The following is a 14,828-nucleotide window of genomic DNA, read 5'->3' on the forward strand; positions in this document are numbered from 1 at the left end:
AAAACATTACTTCATTCTTTGTAAATTTCATTCTTGAAAAACTCTATTAGTATTATGGAATAATACTAGAATGTTGATGCTCCTCAGAACTAGCATGCGTTATTATGCACAGTCATTATAAACATTTATTTATAAAATTTATGATCATATGGTTACTATTAGAATAAGAATTAAGCAAGCTCATATGATTGTGCCCTGGAGCATAATTTGTCTTTGAAAGGGTTAAATCCTCTGCCGCTATGAGACGTTGTTAACTAATCATGGTGCATAATAAACAGTTGACCTTAGTCTTTATAGTACTACCTAGTGCTGGGCGATATGACCTTGAGTCAGTATCACAATTAAGTGAATGTTTTACCTTGATTATGATTAACGAACAATTTTGTTTTTGTAATTTTGCACTCAAGGTTCACTAAAAAGGTGTGTTGTAAATATGCTCTGCATATCTTAATGTAAATCATCTCAACAACCAAATTGGAATTCACGCCACTTTTACGCCAGTCCAACTCGACATTCGTCATAATTTCATGCTGCCGATACCTCAAACATTAGGGGTGATATTTCTGTACAAAAATTAGCAGAGACTAATCCAAAACCCCTCCGTGTTTGAAGAGATTTTGAAAGAAACGGCCGATTGCGGCCGTAGGAGAGCGAGGCTGCTGTGTCAAGGAGCAGTTAAAAGTCTGAAAATAAAGTTCCGAGGACACGAAGTGACTGCACCTTTTTTGCTGTGAGCTCGAACACATACCAGGTGATGAGCCCAGCTGTCAGTGAAGCTTCATGATTGCTCCTGTGAAACTGAAGCCTTCGGGAGCTGCTGGTGTTCATTCATAGTCAGGCCTGTTTAGCTCTGGATGAGCCACGTGAAGCAACATGATGTGCTGTTCTTTTGCGCATGCAGATCTGTTTAGGAGCTGATCTGTTCAGACTGATGTTGCATACAGATCACATTTAAAAGATATTGTGAACGGCCAAAAAATTTATTTGGTAAGAGAATCCGATTTCGACCACTTGCTGTATAAACATGGCCTTAGTTTTTCCTGGTTGCAGACTGGACGTGGTGGAGTCACATGACTACACGTGCAGTAGTACGTTTTTTTAAGGGGAACACAGTCTGGCAAGGATTAACATTAGAGGTTCTGAATGTTGGTTTCTATTTCTTTTTGATTAATCGCCCAGATTCTCGAAAGACTGTGAAACTCTAGCATACAAAGTAATGAATGTTACAAGCTTAAATTGTCTATGTTGAAATGTGCAGTATGCTAAGAAACATTAATGCACACAGTTGGCTTGATGCTCATATTACATAGAAATTCTAATTAAAATTCTAATTCAAATGACCATTATGCTAGCAGTATAAAATCTATGAACAATGGCATTTATACAGCAAATTAAATGCATTTTGGATAAAAAATTGCTTTATTTGGAGTGGGTGTGAATGACTGGCATGTTCATGATGTTATGGTCATTTTAGACATTGTTTTTGCACACAAGCTAATTGTCCCAGATTAGCTGTTAGTTAGTTACATTAGCCTTGCAGCAGCAGTGCAAAAAACGATTTTCTGGCACCAAACCTCTCTTAACTGATCAGTTTAGAATAAGGGAGAAATTGTGTAAATTAGATTTTGTAGTGATGCTTTAACAGATGTTCTTGACACATGCAGTGCTAAAAAGGAGTGTGTTTACTTTCACACCTGTAATACTATCATTGTCTGATTTTGTCAGTTACCTGATTATTCAAGTGGTCTTCTAAACAGCATGCTCTGGTTTCTTAGATCGGATTAAAGGCGTTATCTGATTTCCAGTAAGGGGACCTGGGTTTAAGCTTGGTAATCCTGTTTTTCTGTTCCTGTAAACAGTTAATTTGATTTCTTTTGTTTTCCTGCATCTGAGCACGTATGCAAACAGAGCCAGATAGAGAAAAGATACCTAAGAAACAGCAAAACTAAAGACTTGTTTCAGCACTACAACTGTGAAATGGAGAGGCATGACCTGCTATGTGCAGTTTGGAGCTCTATGAACTCTCAAATAAAGAACTTTTTAAAAAGCAAATTTCAATAGAATTTTAGGTCAGTGGCAAGTTGCTGAACACATGAAAGATAAAAGAAATCGGATTACTAAATGACGGTTGTAGACCCAGAGTTTTTTCCTTCTCAAACTGCTGTAGTGCTCGTGAACATGTTGAACAGATTATTTCCAAAATCTCATCAAATTATTTTCTACATGTAAACATACTGTTAAACACGGCCTAAAGGTTGTACAGCTTTTCCTGCAAGACCAATACTGCTAGACATTTATGGTATTTCTAATGAAAACTAATAGATGTCAAAAACTCATAATTCTCCATTGTGACTGGACTTATGGCTTATGTTATGTTTACAAAGCACAAGAATCTCTAAGCTAAATAGGCTAACTTTGTGACTAGAGATGCTAAAGATTCAGCCTCAGGGATCTTATGAGCTACCTACGTAAGGCACACTTTGACTTTTTTGTTTAAAACCGTATTTGTTCATTTTAATAAGAATGAAATTGAATAAAAAAAATTAATGAATGATTGACAAGTTTCTGCAAGGGGGGGGTGGGGGTAAGCTCAGTCCTTTGAGTTTAAAAACCTGATTGCTTGAGGAATAAAGCTGTTGCAGAGTCTGGCAGTGGTGGCATGGATGCTCCGTTACCTTCTGCCAGACGGCAGCAGTGCAAAAAGTCTGTGTGAGGGATGGATGGATGGGGTCGTCCACAATGCTGCTGGCTTTCCAGATGCAACATGTGGTGCAGATGTCCATAATGGAGGGGAGAGACATATAGTCTACTATATACATATAGTATAGACGTATAGTGAGCTGTCCTCACTATAAGCTGTAGGGTATAGTGGTCCGAGGCAATGCAATTCCCAAACCAAGCAATGATGCAGCTGCTGAGGATGGGAGGGGGGAGATGAGTGTTCTTCAGTCTCCGCAGGAAGTAGAGGTGCTGCTGAGCTCTCTTGGCTATGGAGTTGGTGTTGAGGGACCAGGTGAGTTTGTGAGGTTATCTGTGATGTGGACACAGAGGAACTTGTGCTCCTGATGATTTCCATAGCAGAGCTAGTGATGTTCAGTGGTGGGTGGTCACCTTGCACTCTTCAGAAGTCACCCACCATCTCCTTAGTTTTGTCTACATTCAGAGACAGGTTGTTGGCTCCGCACCTGTCAGTTAGCCGCTGCACCTCCTCAACTGCACACTGATTCGTCGTTCTTGCTGATCAGACCCACCACAGTCGTGTCATCAGCGAACTTGATGATGTGATTTGAGCTGTACTTTGCAGTACAGTCGTGAGACAGTAGAGTGAACAGCAGTTGACTGAGCACACAGGTGCTCAGTGTGGTGGTGCTGGAGATGTTATTTCCTATCCTGACTAACTGAGGTCTCTCAGATAGGAAATCCAGGATCCAGTTACAGAGGGAAGTGTTCAAGCCCAGCAGCCTCAGTTTTCCAATAAGTTGCTGAGGAATGATGGTGTTGAACGCTGAACTGAAGTCTATGAACAGCATTCTGACGTAGGTGTCTTTATTGTCTAGGTGTTAGAGCCAGGTGGAGTGTAGTGGAGATGGCGTCGTCTGTTGAGTGGTTGGGGAGATATGCAAATTGCAGTGGGTCCAGTGAAGGAGGAAGCTGGTCTTTAATGTGCCTCATGACAAGCCTCTCGAAGCACTTCATGATGATGGGAGTGAGTGCAATGGGGCGGTAGTCATTGAGGCTGGACACTGGAGACTTCTTCGGCACAGGGATGATGATGGTGGACTTGAAGCACGTTGGAACGACTGCAGTGCTCAGAGAGATGTTGAATATGTCCTTGAGAACATCAGCCCGCTGTTCGGCGCATTCTCTGAGCACTCTGCCTGGTATGCTGTCGGATCCTGATGCTTTTCGTGGGTTGACTCTGTAGAGTTCTCCGCACATCAGCAGTGGACAGACAGTACCTGTTCAGTTGGAGGAGGTGTGGTTTTCCTCACCGTTGTTCCGTTCTGTGCCTCAAATCGAGCACAGAATTTGTTAAGCATGTCTGGAAGGGAGGCAGGTGGAGGTGACTTGTAGTTGGTGATGGCCTGAATGCCCTGCCACATGTGCCATGTGTCCGCAGTGTTTTGAAAATGAAAAGAAAATGGATTTTAGTAGGCACGCTTAGCCTCTTCGATGGCCTGAGAGAGCTTGGCTCTTGCCACCCTGAGGCTTGCTTTATCCCTTGACTTGAAAGCCTTGTCGCAGGTTCTCAGTGGCATGCGCAACTCTGGTTGGGGTGAGTTGTGAGGGGTTTGGAGACAGTAACATCTTCAGTGCACTTGCTGATGTAGCCAGTCATTGATTCTGTATACTCCTCCAGGTTGATGGAGTCACCGGTAGTTGCTGCTACTCTGAATATCTCCCAGTCAGTGTGCTCAAAACAGTAGCAGAGATGGCTCCTGGCGGCCAGGTGCTCACTTGCTTCTGGTCTGGTTTGGCACGTCTGATGAGCAGTCTGTATGCTGGAATGAGCATCACAGAGGTCTGAGTAGCCGTAGTTGGGGTGAGGCTCGGCCCTGTATGCGCCAGGGAAGTTTGTGTAAATCAGATTCAGCATGTTAGCCCCACAGGTTGCAAAGTCCACATACTGATGAAATTTGGGGAGTACTGACTTCAGATTGGCATGGTTGAAATCACTGGCAACAATAGATTCCCCGGCCGGGTGACCGGGGTCCTCTCTGTGTGGAGTTTGCATGTTCTCCCCGTGTCTGCGTGGGTTTCCTCCGGGTTCTCCGGTTTCCTCCCACAGTCCAAAGACATGCAGTCAGGCCAATTGGGTGTGCTAAATTGTCCCTAGGTGTGAGTGTGAGAGTGACTGTCTGTGTCTGTGTGTCTGCCCTGCGATGGACTGGCGACCTGTCCAGGGTGTATCCTGCCTTCCGCCCGAAGACTGCTGGGATAGGCTCCAGCTCCCCCCCGCGACCCTGATGGAGAAGCGGCTTAGAAAATGGATGGATGGATGGATGGAATAAACAGTCCATCTAGGTGTGTGTTTTGCAGATCGCTGATAGCACTGTACAGCTTGTTCAGTGTGGCGTTAACATTAGGACTGGGAGCTATATACACCGCTATTATATACAGCAAACTCGGCTCTCTAGGAAAATAAAATGGCCTGGCTCTGACAATCGCAGACTCCACTAGTGGTGAGCAGTGACTGAAAACTAGGTTTTTCCACCATTCATTGTTGATGTAAACACACAGGCCTCCACCTCGAGTCTTACCGCACAGCTCAGCGTCTCTGTCCGCATGCAAGAACAGCAGGCTGTCGAGCTGAACGGCTTAAGTCCGGAGTGGAGCTCGTCATCCACATCTCCGTAAAAACGAAAACGCAGCAGTCCCTGAACTCACGCTGGGTAGCCCGTTGAATCTGAAGGTAGTCCAGTTTATTCTCCAAGGAACAAATGTTAGAGAGAAGAAGTGATGGAACTGCTGGTCGTGTGGGGTTAGCCATTAGCCTAGCGCGGACGCCGGCTCGCTTGCCTCGCTTCGGCCTCCTCCTCCGCATCACTTTCGGCCAGCAGGCTCACGCAGCGCCAGGGACTGTAGCAGGCCTAGCTCGCGCAGCTCTTCCCGCAGTTCGCTTGGAAGCAGAGATTGTGGCTGATTTCTAAGCTGTAGCAGGCTCTGGTGATGGTAGATGGTGGTGCTGGTAGAAACAGTCATGATATCTAGTTTTGGTCGGGTTACACGGCAGACAGTAAACAAAAATAGCAAAATAGCACCGTTTTGCTGTTCCCAAAGTGGCCGCTGCAGCTACTTGCCATGCCACCAGAAGTAACTCCTGCTTGTTCTTTACTTTGCTTGTGCTGTACTGATGCTTGTACTTTAGTTGCATTCAGTAAAAAAAAGATTTCAATTGTTAATAGCAGTTATTTCTATGGAGATTAATCTGCAAAATTGGCATGTCTAACCATCAGTATGAAGCCAGAAAAAGGAACCACACCTCATTTATGTGTCTCGGCCTCAATCCGTGGTTCGATTACCTCAGATATCCTGAGAAACAGCATCCAAACAGTATCTGTCACTCTCATCAGCGTGAGCGAAATATCACATTGCTCCAGGACGCCTGTGTTATGGGCCTGCAGACGGGCACAACCTTTAAGACAGGAGCTGGTCTTCATTAAGGCTGTCAGTCGCCTGCCGAGAGATTGACGCTAACCTTTTGGTAGATTGAAAAAACTCACCCTGCTGCTGGTCAGGGAAGCAGAGACACGTTGCTGTAAATGTTCGGGTCAAGAAAAAGACCTCATCAGGCTGGAGAGGCTGCAGTTTGCAGAAGCTGCAGAGGTTGGCATCCGCTTGATCAGTTAAAACAAGAACTGTTACATTTATTTCAACTTGAAGTCAACATGCAAAAAAAATGTTGTGTGCTACATGTGATTGGACGGCAACTAAGCAGTTCTTCTCATTTAGGGTGTCACAGTGATGAGTGCTTGTCATGGATCAAGGGGAGCATAAATTTTGAGTTTTTTAAAATTTTTTTATCAAAGTGCACTTGTTTGATTCTATGGTAATGCTTGTGTTTTATTCACAGACACATATCAATGACCCTACCTGCCAGCTTTAGAAAGAGTACCACTAGACCTGACTACGAACACCAAAACTCCAACCTATATGCCATCTCAGGTAAAAATCGCATGTGTTTTTATAATAAGTTTGCCTGTGATGAGAATTAGTTAATAATATAATAAAATAAGTGTTCACAGTAGCTCTCCCTTTCTCAGTCTCCATGTCAGTGCATTGTTAGCCAGCAGAGGGCATCTAAGTTTTGTAGACAGAGCAATTTGCACTCTCCTACAAGAAACTGGAAACAAGAAACACTGGAAAAATGGGGAAACAAAAAAAAAATAGAGGGAAGATGTGTGCATGCCAGATAATTAAATGAAAACAATTACCAAGATAGGGAGTTGGCACTATATAAATATCACTATTTAAATTGTATTTATATTGACTTTGTTACTCTGTTAAAGTCAGTTACCATGCTTAGTTTAATTTCCTCTTCAAAAGGCCACACAGTCATTTATTCATTTTCATGAGGTATTCCCCGATCCATTTGCATAAGCAGGGAAAAAAAGGAAAACCAGGGAAAAAACAGTGAGTCTCCAGTACTGGAGAATGGAGAAAAATCATAGAGAAGCTACTGTTGTGTACAGAACATTGGAATGGCCACCTCAGAGTCCAGACCTCATTGAATATGTTTGAATTGTTAGGAGCAGAACATGTAACAAACAGCTAAGACAGAGCTTTGAAAATGTTGAAAAATGTCCCTGCAAATTTCTTTAAAGACTGGAAGGAATTTTGTAAGCTGGAAACTAATAAAAACAAAGGGTGGATGCACTAAATACTGAAAATCCATCCATCCATCCATTTTCTAAGCCGCTTCTCCCTCAGTGTTGCGGGGGGGTGCTGGAGCCTATCCCAGCAGTCATCAGGCAGAAGGCAGGATACACCCTACACAGGTTGCCAGTCCATCACAGGGCACTGAAAATAATTAGCAATATTCAGTTGAGGCTTCTGTGTGATCTTTTTCAGACTGTTGTAGACTTGAGAGAGGACAAAAGGCTGCGAAAGGGTCTAGTTAGTATACGCTTTTATAAATGAACATTCTTTGTGCAGAACTATTAAAGGCCTCAGTACTGTTCGGAGTCTCAGACAAGATTTGCCTGTGCCTCGTTTCACCCACAGATTTGTAGTTAATGTGAGAACTAATAATAAACCCTCTTCACTGTAGTCCACTCTCCACTTATCTTTTTCAGTGAGAAATCTTTTTATAATTGTTTCAGATGGTGTTTGCGTGATGATTCGGAATCTCCTTCTCCTTAGTACAGTGTTATGAAAGATACTTTACTCATCTTGAATCTTGTCCTTGATGCATGTACATTTCATGACCGTTCATTCCTTCATTGATGAATTACTCTTTGGTCATGTGTTTTGAAGCTATGGATGGAGTGCCTTTCATGATCTCAGAGAAGTTTGCATGCGCTTCCAGTGACGTAAGTTTTTCTTTACAAATATTTATTTAGCTTTGCTGTGGATTTGCATATTTTGTTTACTGTATTTCCCTTGATAAATTCATTTTTGTTTTCTCTAGTGTATGAGTTACTGATGTCATTTTCGAGACATGACGGTGTTTCCAGATATTGAGCAAATGATCCCCTTATTGCGGGAAAACACCATTTGCATTTGTGGAAGTGACATAAAGAGTCAATAAAATATGCAAATCCAAGGCCTTTTAAGGCTTCTGTAGATTCCTGATCATTTGAGATTTGAGATTGTTGGGAAAACAATTTTTAATTCAATGTATTGAAATTTAGATAAAATCCTCTAACTGAATGTTATGGCTTCTGCTATTAAATAGTTTTGGGGCTGTTTTGCTGTGTCCACCCCCCTCTCCGCCAAAATATTTTGGAGTTTCATATGAAAGATGAGTGCAGTAAAAATACTCAGAGGTGGTTTTACTAATTATTTGTTCTCTTTACAGTTACAGCAGGTGGATTTGATGGGCATACGAATCAAATCTCTTGCCGAGATTGAAAAAGAGGTGAGTTTTTCTCTAGTGTCAGCTGTCCTTTGACTAGTTCTGAACAGTAGCATATCATTCGAGATATGATTGCAGACAGGCCTGTCACAATTTTTATAATTTTAGCTGACGATTAATTGGTATATAAATAATTTCAATAAACTTTTTTTCTTCTGATGTTTGTGTGATTTTATGTACCATTAAGTCATAATTATTTTTTAACAAGACCATTTTCAAATTCTCTTCATTAATAATAATTAAGTATATAATTAAGCTGGCTGTTTTTCTCTGTCTTTAAGACTGATATATGTAAATTTTCTGTTGTGATTGGCGGCCATGCGCTGTGCCTCATTCAAAAATCAGTCCAGAATACAAGTGGGTGGAGCTAAACTTCTATTAGGTGGTTATGTATATAATTATATTAATATTGAATTCATTCTATATGTGCTGTTTTTAAAGCTTATCCATATATAGACTGTATGAACTCTGGATTGAATGAAATGCTTTGATAGGAGAGAATGACTGACTACATGTAACGACTAAATCGCTCTGTTAGTAAAAAAAGAAAATTTGGTTTTCCATTTTATGGGCCTTTTATGCTACAGGTCTAAAACTGCTAAATGTCTTCCTAGTTCTGTACTATGCAGCCAGCAAGAGGTAATACACTACACTGCACTGCCATGTATGTAGCAAATGCAAAGCTTACATCCTTTGAGACTGTGAAATGTGAGCAAAGCATGCATGCATGCTAAGATTAGCATTAGATATACTAGCTATTAAAACTAGCTATATAAATGACTCATTCTCCGTGTTATAGTGGACATTAAAAAGTTATAGTTTCAATTTAAAAAATAGGAGAAAGAACTGATTTATTTGCTGCAATTTGCAGGTTAATTAGGTTAATGAAGACTGGGTTTATTGAGTCAGTGCTGAAAATAGAATCTGTATTCACAGCATTGTGATTTTTATAATCACTGAAATTCAAGTTATTCTAACTAGCACAGTTGCCATTTGCAGCCACTAGGGGTCAGGATTGGCTAACAAATATCTATACCTGATATCTCTCTTTCTCTTTCTCTTTCTCTCTCTCTCTCTCTCTCTCTCTCTCTCTCTCTCTCTCTCTCTCTCTCTCTCTCTCTCTCTCTCTCTCTCTCTCTCTCTCTCTTTCTTTCTTTCTTTCTCTCTTTCTTTCTTTCTTTCTCTCTTTCTTTCTTTCTTTCTCTCTTTCTTTCTTTCTCTCTTTCTTTCTTTCTTTCTTTCTTTCTCTCTTTCTCTCTTTCTTTCTCTCTTTCTCTCTCTTTCTTTCTCTCTTTCTCTCTCTTTCTCTCTTTCTCTCTCTCTCTCTCTCTCTCTCTCTCTCTCTCTCTCTCTCTCTCTCTCTCTCTCTCTCTCTCTCATCTCATTTTCTTCTGTCCCAGTACGAGTATAGCTTCCGCACGGAGCACAGCGCTGCTGCCCGCCTGCCACCCAGTCCCACCAGGACTTCTCTGGGTTCTGAGGCCTAAAAGCACATGGAACAGAGGAAAGCTGGGAGGAGAAAAGAATGCTCTGCATAAAGTAGAGACGGAGTGATGGATACTGCCTTTCTTACCGTGAAAAACAGAATTCCCTCTTTACATTATCCCTTCAATCTCTAACTAAGAAAGAACAAAAAACAAATCTCCCAACGCTGACATGTGGTTAGAGGAAAAAAAGATGTACTTGCTGCTGATTGAAGTGGAGGATGAGGAAGATTCCTTCACTACAGTGATCTAATCAAAACCACTATTGAATTAAAAGGGATGCCAAAAGAAGGAATTGCCTGTGGATGCTCCTTGGACGTTCAGTGTCTTTGGAGAAGTTTGTTGTGACAAAGTGCCACTCAACTGCGATGATGTTAATTGTTGAAGGGTTGAGCTTGGACACTTCCACGTTCTCGCTGCGTTACAGAAGTCGGTCGAACAAAAGCAGGTTTAAATTGCATGGTGTGGGAGAGTATTTAAATGCCTGTTGTTTTTTATTTTTTTTTTTTTTTTTTTTTTGTCTTTATTTTCTGTAATTTTTTTTTTTTTGCTCCACTGTTACTGCATGACTTCTCAGATTATTTGATCTGCATTCTGTGTTTGCCACTGAAAACAGAGCCCAGTTCACTGTACTGTAAAAGGACTTTTGAATTATTTTGAAATATTCTTTGTAGAAAAAAAAGAAAAACAAACAAAAAAGTCCCATCCTGACTCCACCTTGCAGAAATAATACTGTAAATAGGTTATAAATCAGGAATGAATTGTAGTTTTGGGATCTTCTGTTACTGTGTTTCATCTATTGTCTTGTGTAGTGGTTTTTTTTTTTCTCTCCATATTGTGGGTTTTTAATGTGACCTTTTTTTTTTATTGTTTTTGATTTCTTCTAAGGTTTTGTCTGGTTGGTGTATTAGAACCACTGAGTTATCACTATAATTTTTAGATAAGTTATACATGCCTTGTATTGTACTGTCTGGCTTGCTGGGCTACAGTACTGTGCAAAAGTCAGATCACCCTTCATTTATTTAATTTACAGTCAAAACAGACATTATATACACATTATTTTCAGGAGATTCTGAGGAGATTAGATAAAAGTTAATCCTTTTGCACAAGGAAAGGGAAAAATCAGTGAAAACAGGAGTCTCAAAAGCTGGAGTTAAAAACAATTATTAGAAAGAAAATGGGAATCCTAACAACACATGGTGGACCCCCAATGGTCATCACCATCGGACAAACAAAACGTAAAGCTTTCATCTTTAAGAGGGAGGAAAAGATGAACCTCTGCTTTTGCCTTAGATTTGAAGAAATCTGCAGGTGTTTCTGTCCATCCTTCCAATGTGAGAAGACAACTAAACGCTGTGAGTCTGGAAGGATGTTACCAACTTCTAAGACGGAATCCCTGCAGATTGCGGGTCTCCCAAAGTTATTAAAGGCAAAAAGTGGACACATTACATACTGAAAAAACAATTGTTTGCTGAATTGTTCTTAATGGCCAATTTGGCTGGAAATTGATTAAATAAATGGTGGTCTTTGACTTTTGCACAGTTCTGCATATGCAGGCCAGACTGCTAGAAAATGCACAAGTACTGTTACTTGTTTCTATGTCCAGTTGTTGCTTCTGCAGTTATGATGTTACTTTCTAAGCCATGCTCACACACTTAGGGAACACACTTGATATATTTTGGTCACGTGGTCCCTAAATGTCTGCTGTTTGTTCTGGGTTTTCAAAAAGTAGTTTTCCATTCATCAGAATCCAAAAAAAAAAAAAAGTATACATAGCTGCTATAATCCTGTCTGCTCCACATGTGAGAAGGTTAGAAATTCAAACATGTAGTTTTCTTAATCCTACGTTAAGTATGTAGGGGTGTCAATGCACATATACGTGTTACTTTGGTGAAAATAGTTGTGCATCTGTGTTGTCCTGTTGTTTCCGTCTCTCTTGAAAGTGCCCTGTTCGCTCAAACTCAGGTGAAAGTGTTGAGTTTGGAAACACCAAGTGCTGAAAAGGCTCTCTGTGCTTTTATCTGGTGGTTAGGCTCTAACTAGCACCTTCACTGTGAGACATTTTCAAATAAGAAATGATGTAGGGAAGCGAGTTCTGGTTTTAGTTATTGCAATTTAATTACAATGTTGTAGTTTGAGACCTAGATCAGGCTAAAGCCAGTAATTTAAAGGAGAATTTTTTAAAAGCTGTCACCATGAGAGGCGTTACAGCTTTAAATACTGGCTTAATTTTTCGCGAGGAATATGAGTGTGTCTTCCGCTATTTTGAAATATTAACATCACTAACCATTTTATGGTCGTCACTGAAAAATCAGTGCTGCAAATGTTTCAGTTGGATTGGGCAGTTACTTTAGATTTTGCATAATGCTGAAAGAAATGTTAACCATTTTTTCCAAATTTTACAACCAAATAATAAGGTGCAAGCGTGGAAAAATCATCTGTAAATACCTTAAAATCTGTTTCACACACAAATTTCAAAACCTCTAATTTTATTAAATTTTGTTGCCTAGCTTTTGTGGATGAGTAGTGTATCGTTTCTTTGACCCTAGTAACCCTGACAGTATTAGCCATCTGCTCAAAAGTTCATTGAAAATGAGTTCCACTGTCTAAAATATTAAGGGATACGTGTACACGTATTTATTTATTTTTTTCTCCCAATTTCATTTAATGGTCTTTATAAGATCAAACATTAAATGAGTGTTATTAATCAGAATGTGTTGGAATAGTTCATCTAGCTCTTCTAAATAAGCTTGTCAAATCCTACCAATCCTCTTTTTCCAGTATTCATTTTTAATTGTATTTTTTTTTTTTTTTTTTGTTTTGTTTTTTTTTTCTGAAATGTTTCTAAATTCAAAACAACAATCCACAATTAGGGCTGGGTATCATTCAGATTTTTTTTTTTTTTTTTTTTTACAATACAAAACTAATTGTTTATTGATACCTTATTTTAAAAGTGGGTGAGGCTGAGATGTAGGCACTCAAGTTGGTTGTCCGTCAACATGCTCAGACTTCAGATAGACTTCTGAAATTTCAAGCTGACGATAAGTCAGGACTGAATATTTCACTATTACATTTACTTTCCTAAACCTGCATCTTGCCTCTTGTCGTGCCATGTTCTTAAACCAGTGTCTGGTTTAATACGGCTTCAGATAACGAGCCCTTAGTCGATGCTTGGTGAGGCTTAGTTTTTCTTCAACTAGTATTCAACTAAATATCTATTAAACTTAAAATGGAATGTGTCTGATTTGACTAAATCTAACTTTAAACCTAATCCTAATCTTCAACACAACCTACGCCTACTCCAAAGCCTAACCTTTACCATGATAGTGTTGAAGAGCATTTGTTACTAATTGAATCTGTATATCCTCTATAGGGGACCATCAAAGTAAAGTGACTGAAAAGCTTTCAGTCTGATGGACAGAACGAAGCACTACAAGCAGTAAATGTGGTGTTTAAAGCAAAGAGGCAAAACGACTTGAAACTGTTGACAAGCATGTGTTTTGGTTAGCAAGTATGCTGGCTAGCACAATTGCTAATGTAGCCGAAGTTTTATTAGGTTTGCATAGTTTAACCAGCCGTTTTAAATTGCTTTGCTTCTTTCCTTTTCACATGACATTTACTGCATGTAGCGCTTCAGGTTTGTCGTTCACACTGAACATTTTTCTGTAGTGAAAGGCTCGTTATTTGAAGCAGATTTGAACCAGACGGGTACAAAATGGGAAGAAGTTTGCTTTTGCACACCCAAACTAAATTAAAATTCTCTACTAAAGACTCGAGGCTCAACTCGGACTCGCATCAAGTCACTTGCAAGCGTTTCTGCCATAGCTTAAGTCAGATATGAGTGTGAGGCTGGCTGTGGAATTGGACATATGAACTGACCCCAGTGGGTATCTATTCAAGAGCTTCTGACATTAAGAACAACCAATTAACAAATGAATAAGCATTCACTGGTTCTAATGAGACTGACTGCTTCAGTATTGAGTCTTTGATAGGTCCATAAAAGAATTGAATTGTGATACCCAGCCCAACCCACACCACATAAGACTGAATCCGTTTTCAAATTTAGGTCTGCCTTGTGAAAGTGGGTGAATGACATCAGCATTATAGGATTTGAAATTGAGATTCCCAGGGTGTTAGAAAACGATACAAAAAAGGTATTATGGCAACAAAGCTCTGTGTTCAACCTTACATGCTTATCATTTTATTAAGATTTTATTTTATTACTTTTGTTAATTATTTAATTACTAACTTAATGTTAGGATTGTAGCTAGTTAATCAGTGTTTTAATGTTTACTCGGACTAGTTTAATCAGTGATTCAGTTTTAACCATATACAACCAAGTTAGTACACTTCTGAAATGAACATGTTACGTTGGAACCATTACATTATGCATATTTTTTTCCCCTGTGTTTCAAATGACTTTGTTTTGCCTCCCTATAAACCTGCTGTGTTCATGTCAACTTCGGTGTGCAATGACTCAAGCAGTTTGGAATTGATTGCTCTGTCATCAGATGTTTTTTTTTTTTTATAACATGTATAAATGTGAATATTAGTACTGTCCTGTTGTGTGAGGTGTGTTTTGTTCTGATAAAAGTATGACAGCAGGCGTAACCAAATGACTTCACATTCAATGTATAGGTTCTCAAGCAGCTTTGCATAAGGAACTTCAGGCATGAGCACCAGTACTCAAGCACTTGGTTAACCTTTCCAGGTGCCAGTGTTTGAGTACTGGAAACGCTGTTCATAGGCCTGAAGTGCTCTAAACT

General features: G+C 40.0%; 1 protein-coding gene across 2 annotated transcripts in view; it reads left to right on the forward strand.

The window, feature by feature from the left end:
- The window catches only part of mvb12ba (multivesicular body subunit 12Ba), a 38,507-nt gene extending 23,887 nt beyond the window's left edge, over nucleotides 1–14,620 (forward strand). For both annotated transcript variants that reach the window (XM_037533740.1, XM_037533739.1), the window contains exons 7-10: nucleotides 6,575–6,666; nucleotides 7,978–8,033; nucleotides 8,522–8,581; nucleotides 9,979–14,620. In XM_037533740.1, coding sequence (XP_037389637.1) covers nucleotides 6,575–6,666; nucleotides 7,978–8,033; nucleotides 8,522–8,581; nucleotides 9,979–10,065 — 295 coding nt within the window. In that variant the 3' untranslated portion in view covers nucleotides 10,066–14,620. The remainder of the gene's footprint in view (nucleotides 1–6,574; nucleotides 6,667–7,977; nucleotides 8,034–8,521; nucleotides 8,582–9,978) is intronic.
- The last annotated feature ends 208 nt before the right edge of the window (nucleotides 14,621–14,828 follow it).

The sequence above is a fragment of the Pygocentrus nattereri genome, chromosome 23 (assembly GCF_015220715.1).
Source record: "Pygocentrus nattereri isolate fPygNat1 chromosome 23, fPygNat1.pri, whole genome shotgun sequence".
NCBI classification, from domain to species: domain Eukaryota; kingdom Metazoa; phylum Chordata; class Actinopteri; order Characiformes; family Serrasalmidae; genus Pygocentrus; species Pygocentrus nattereri.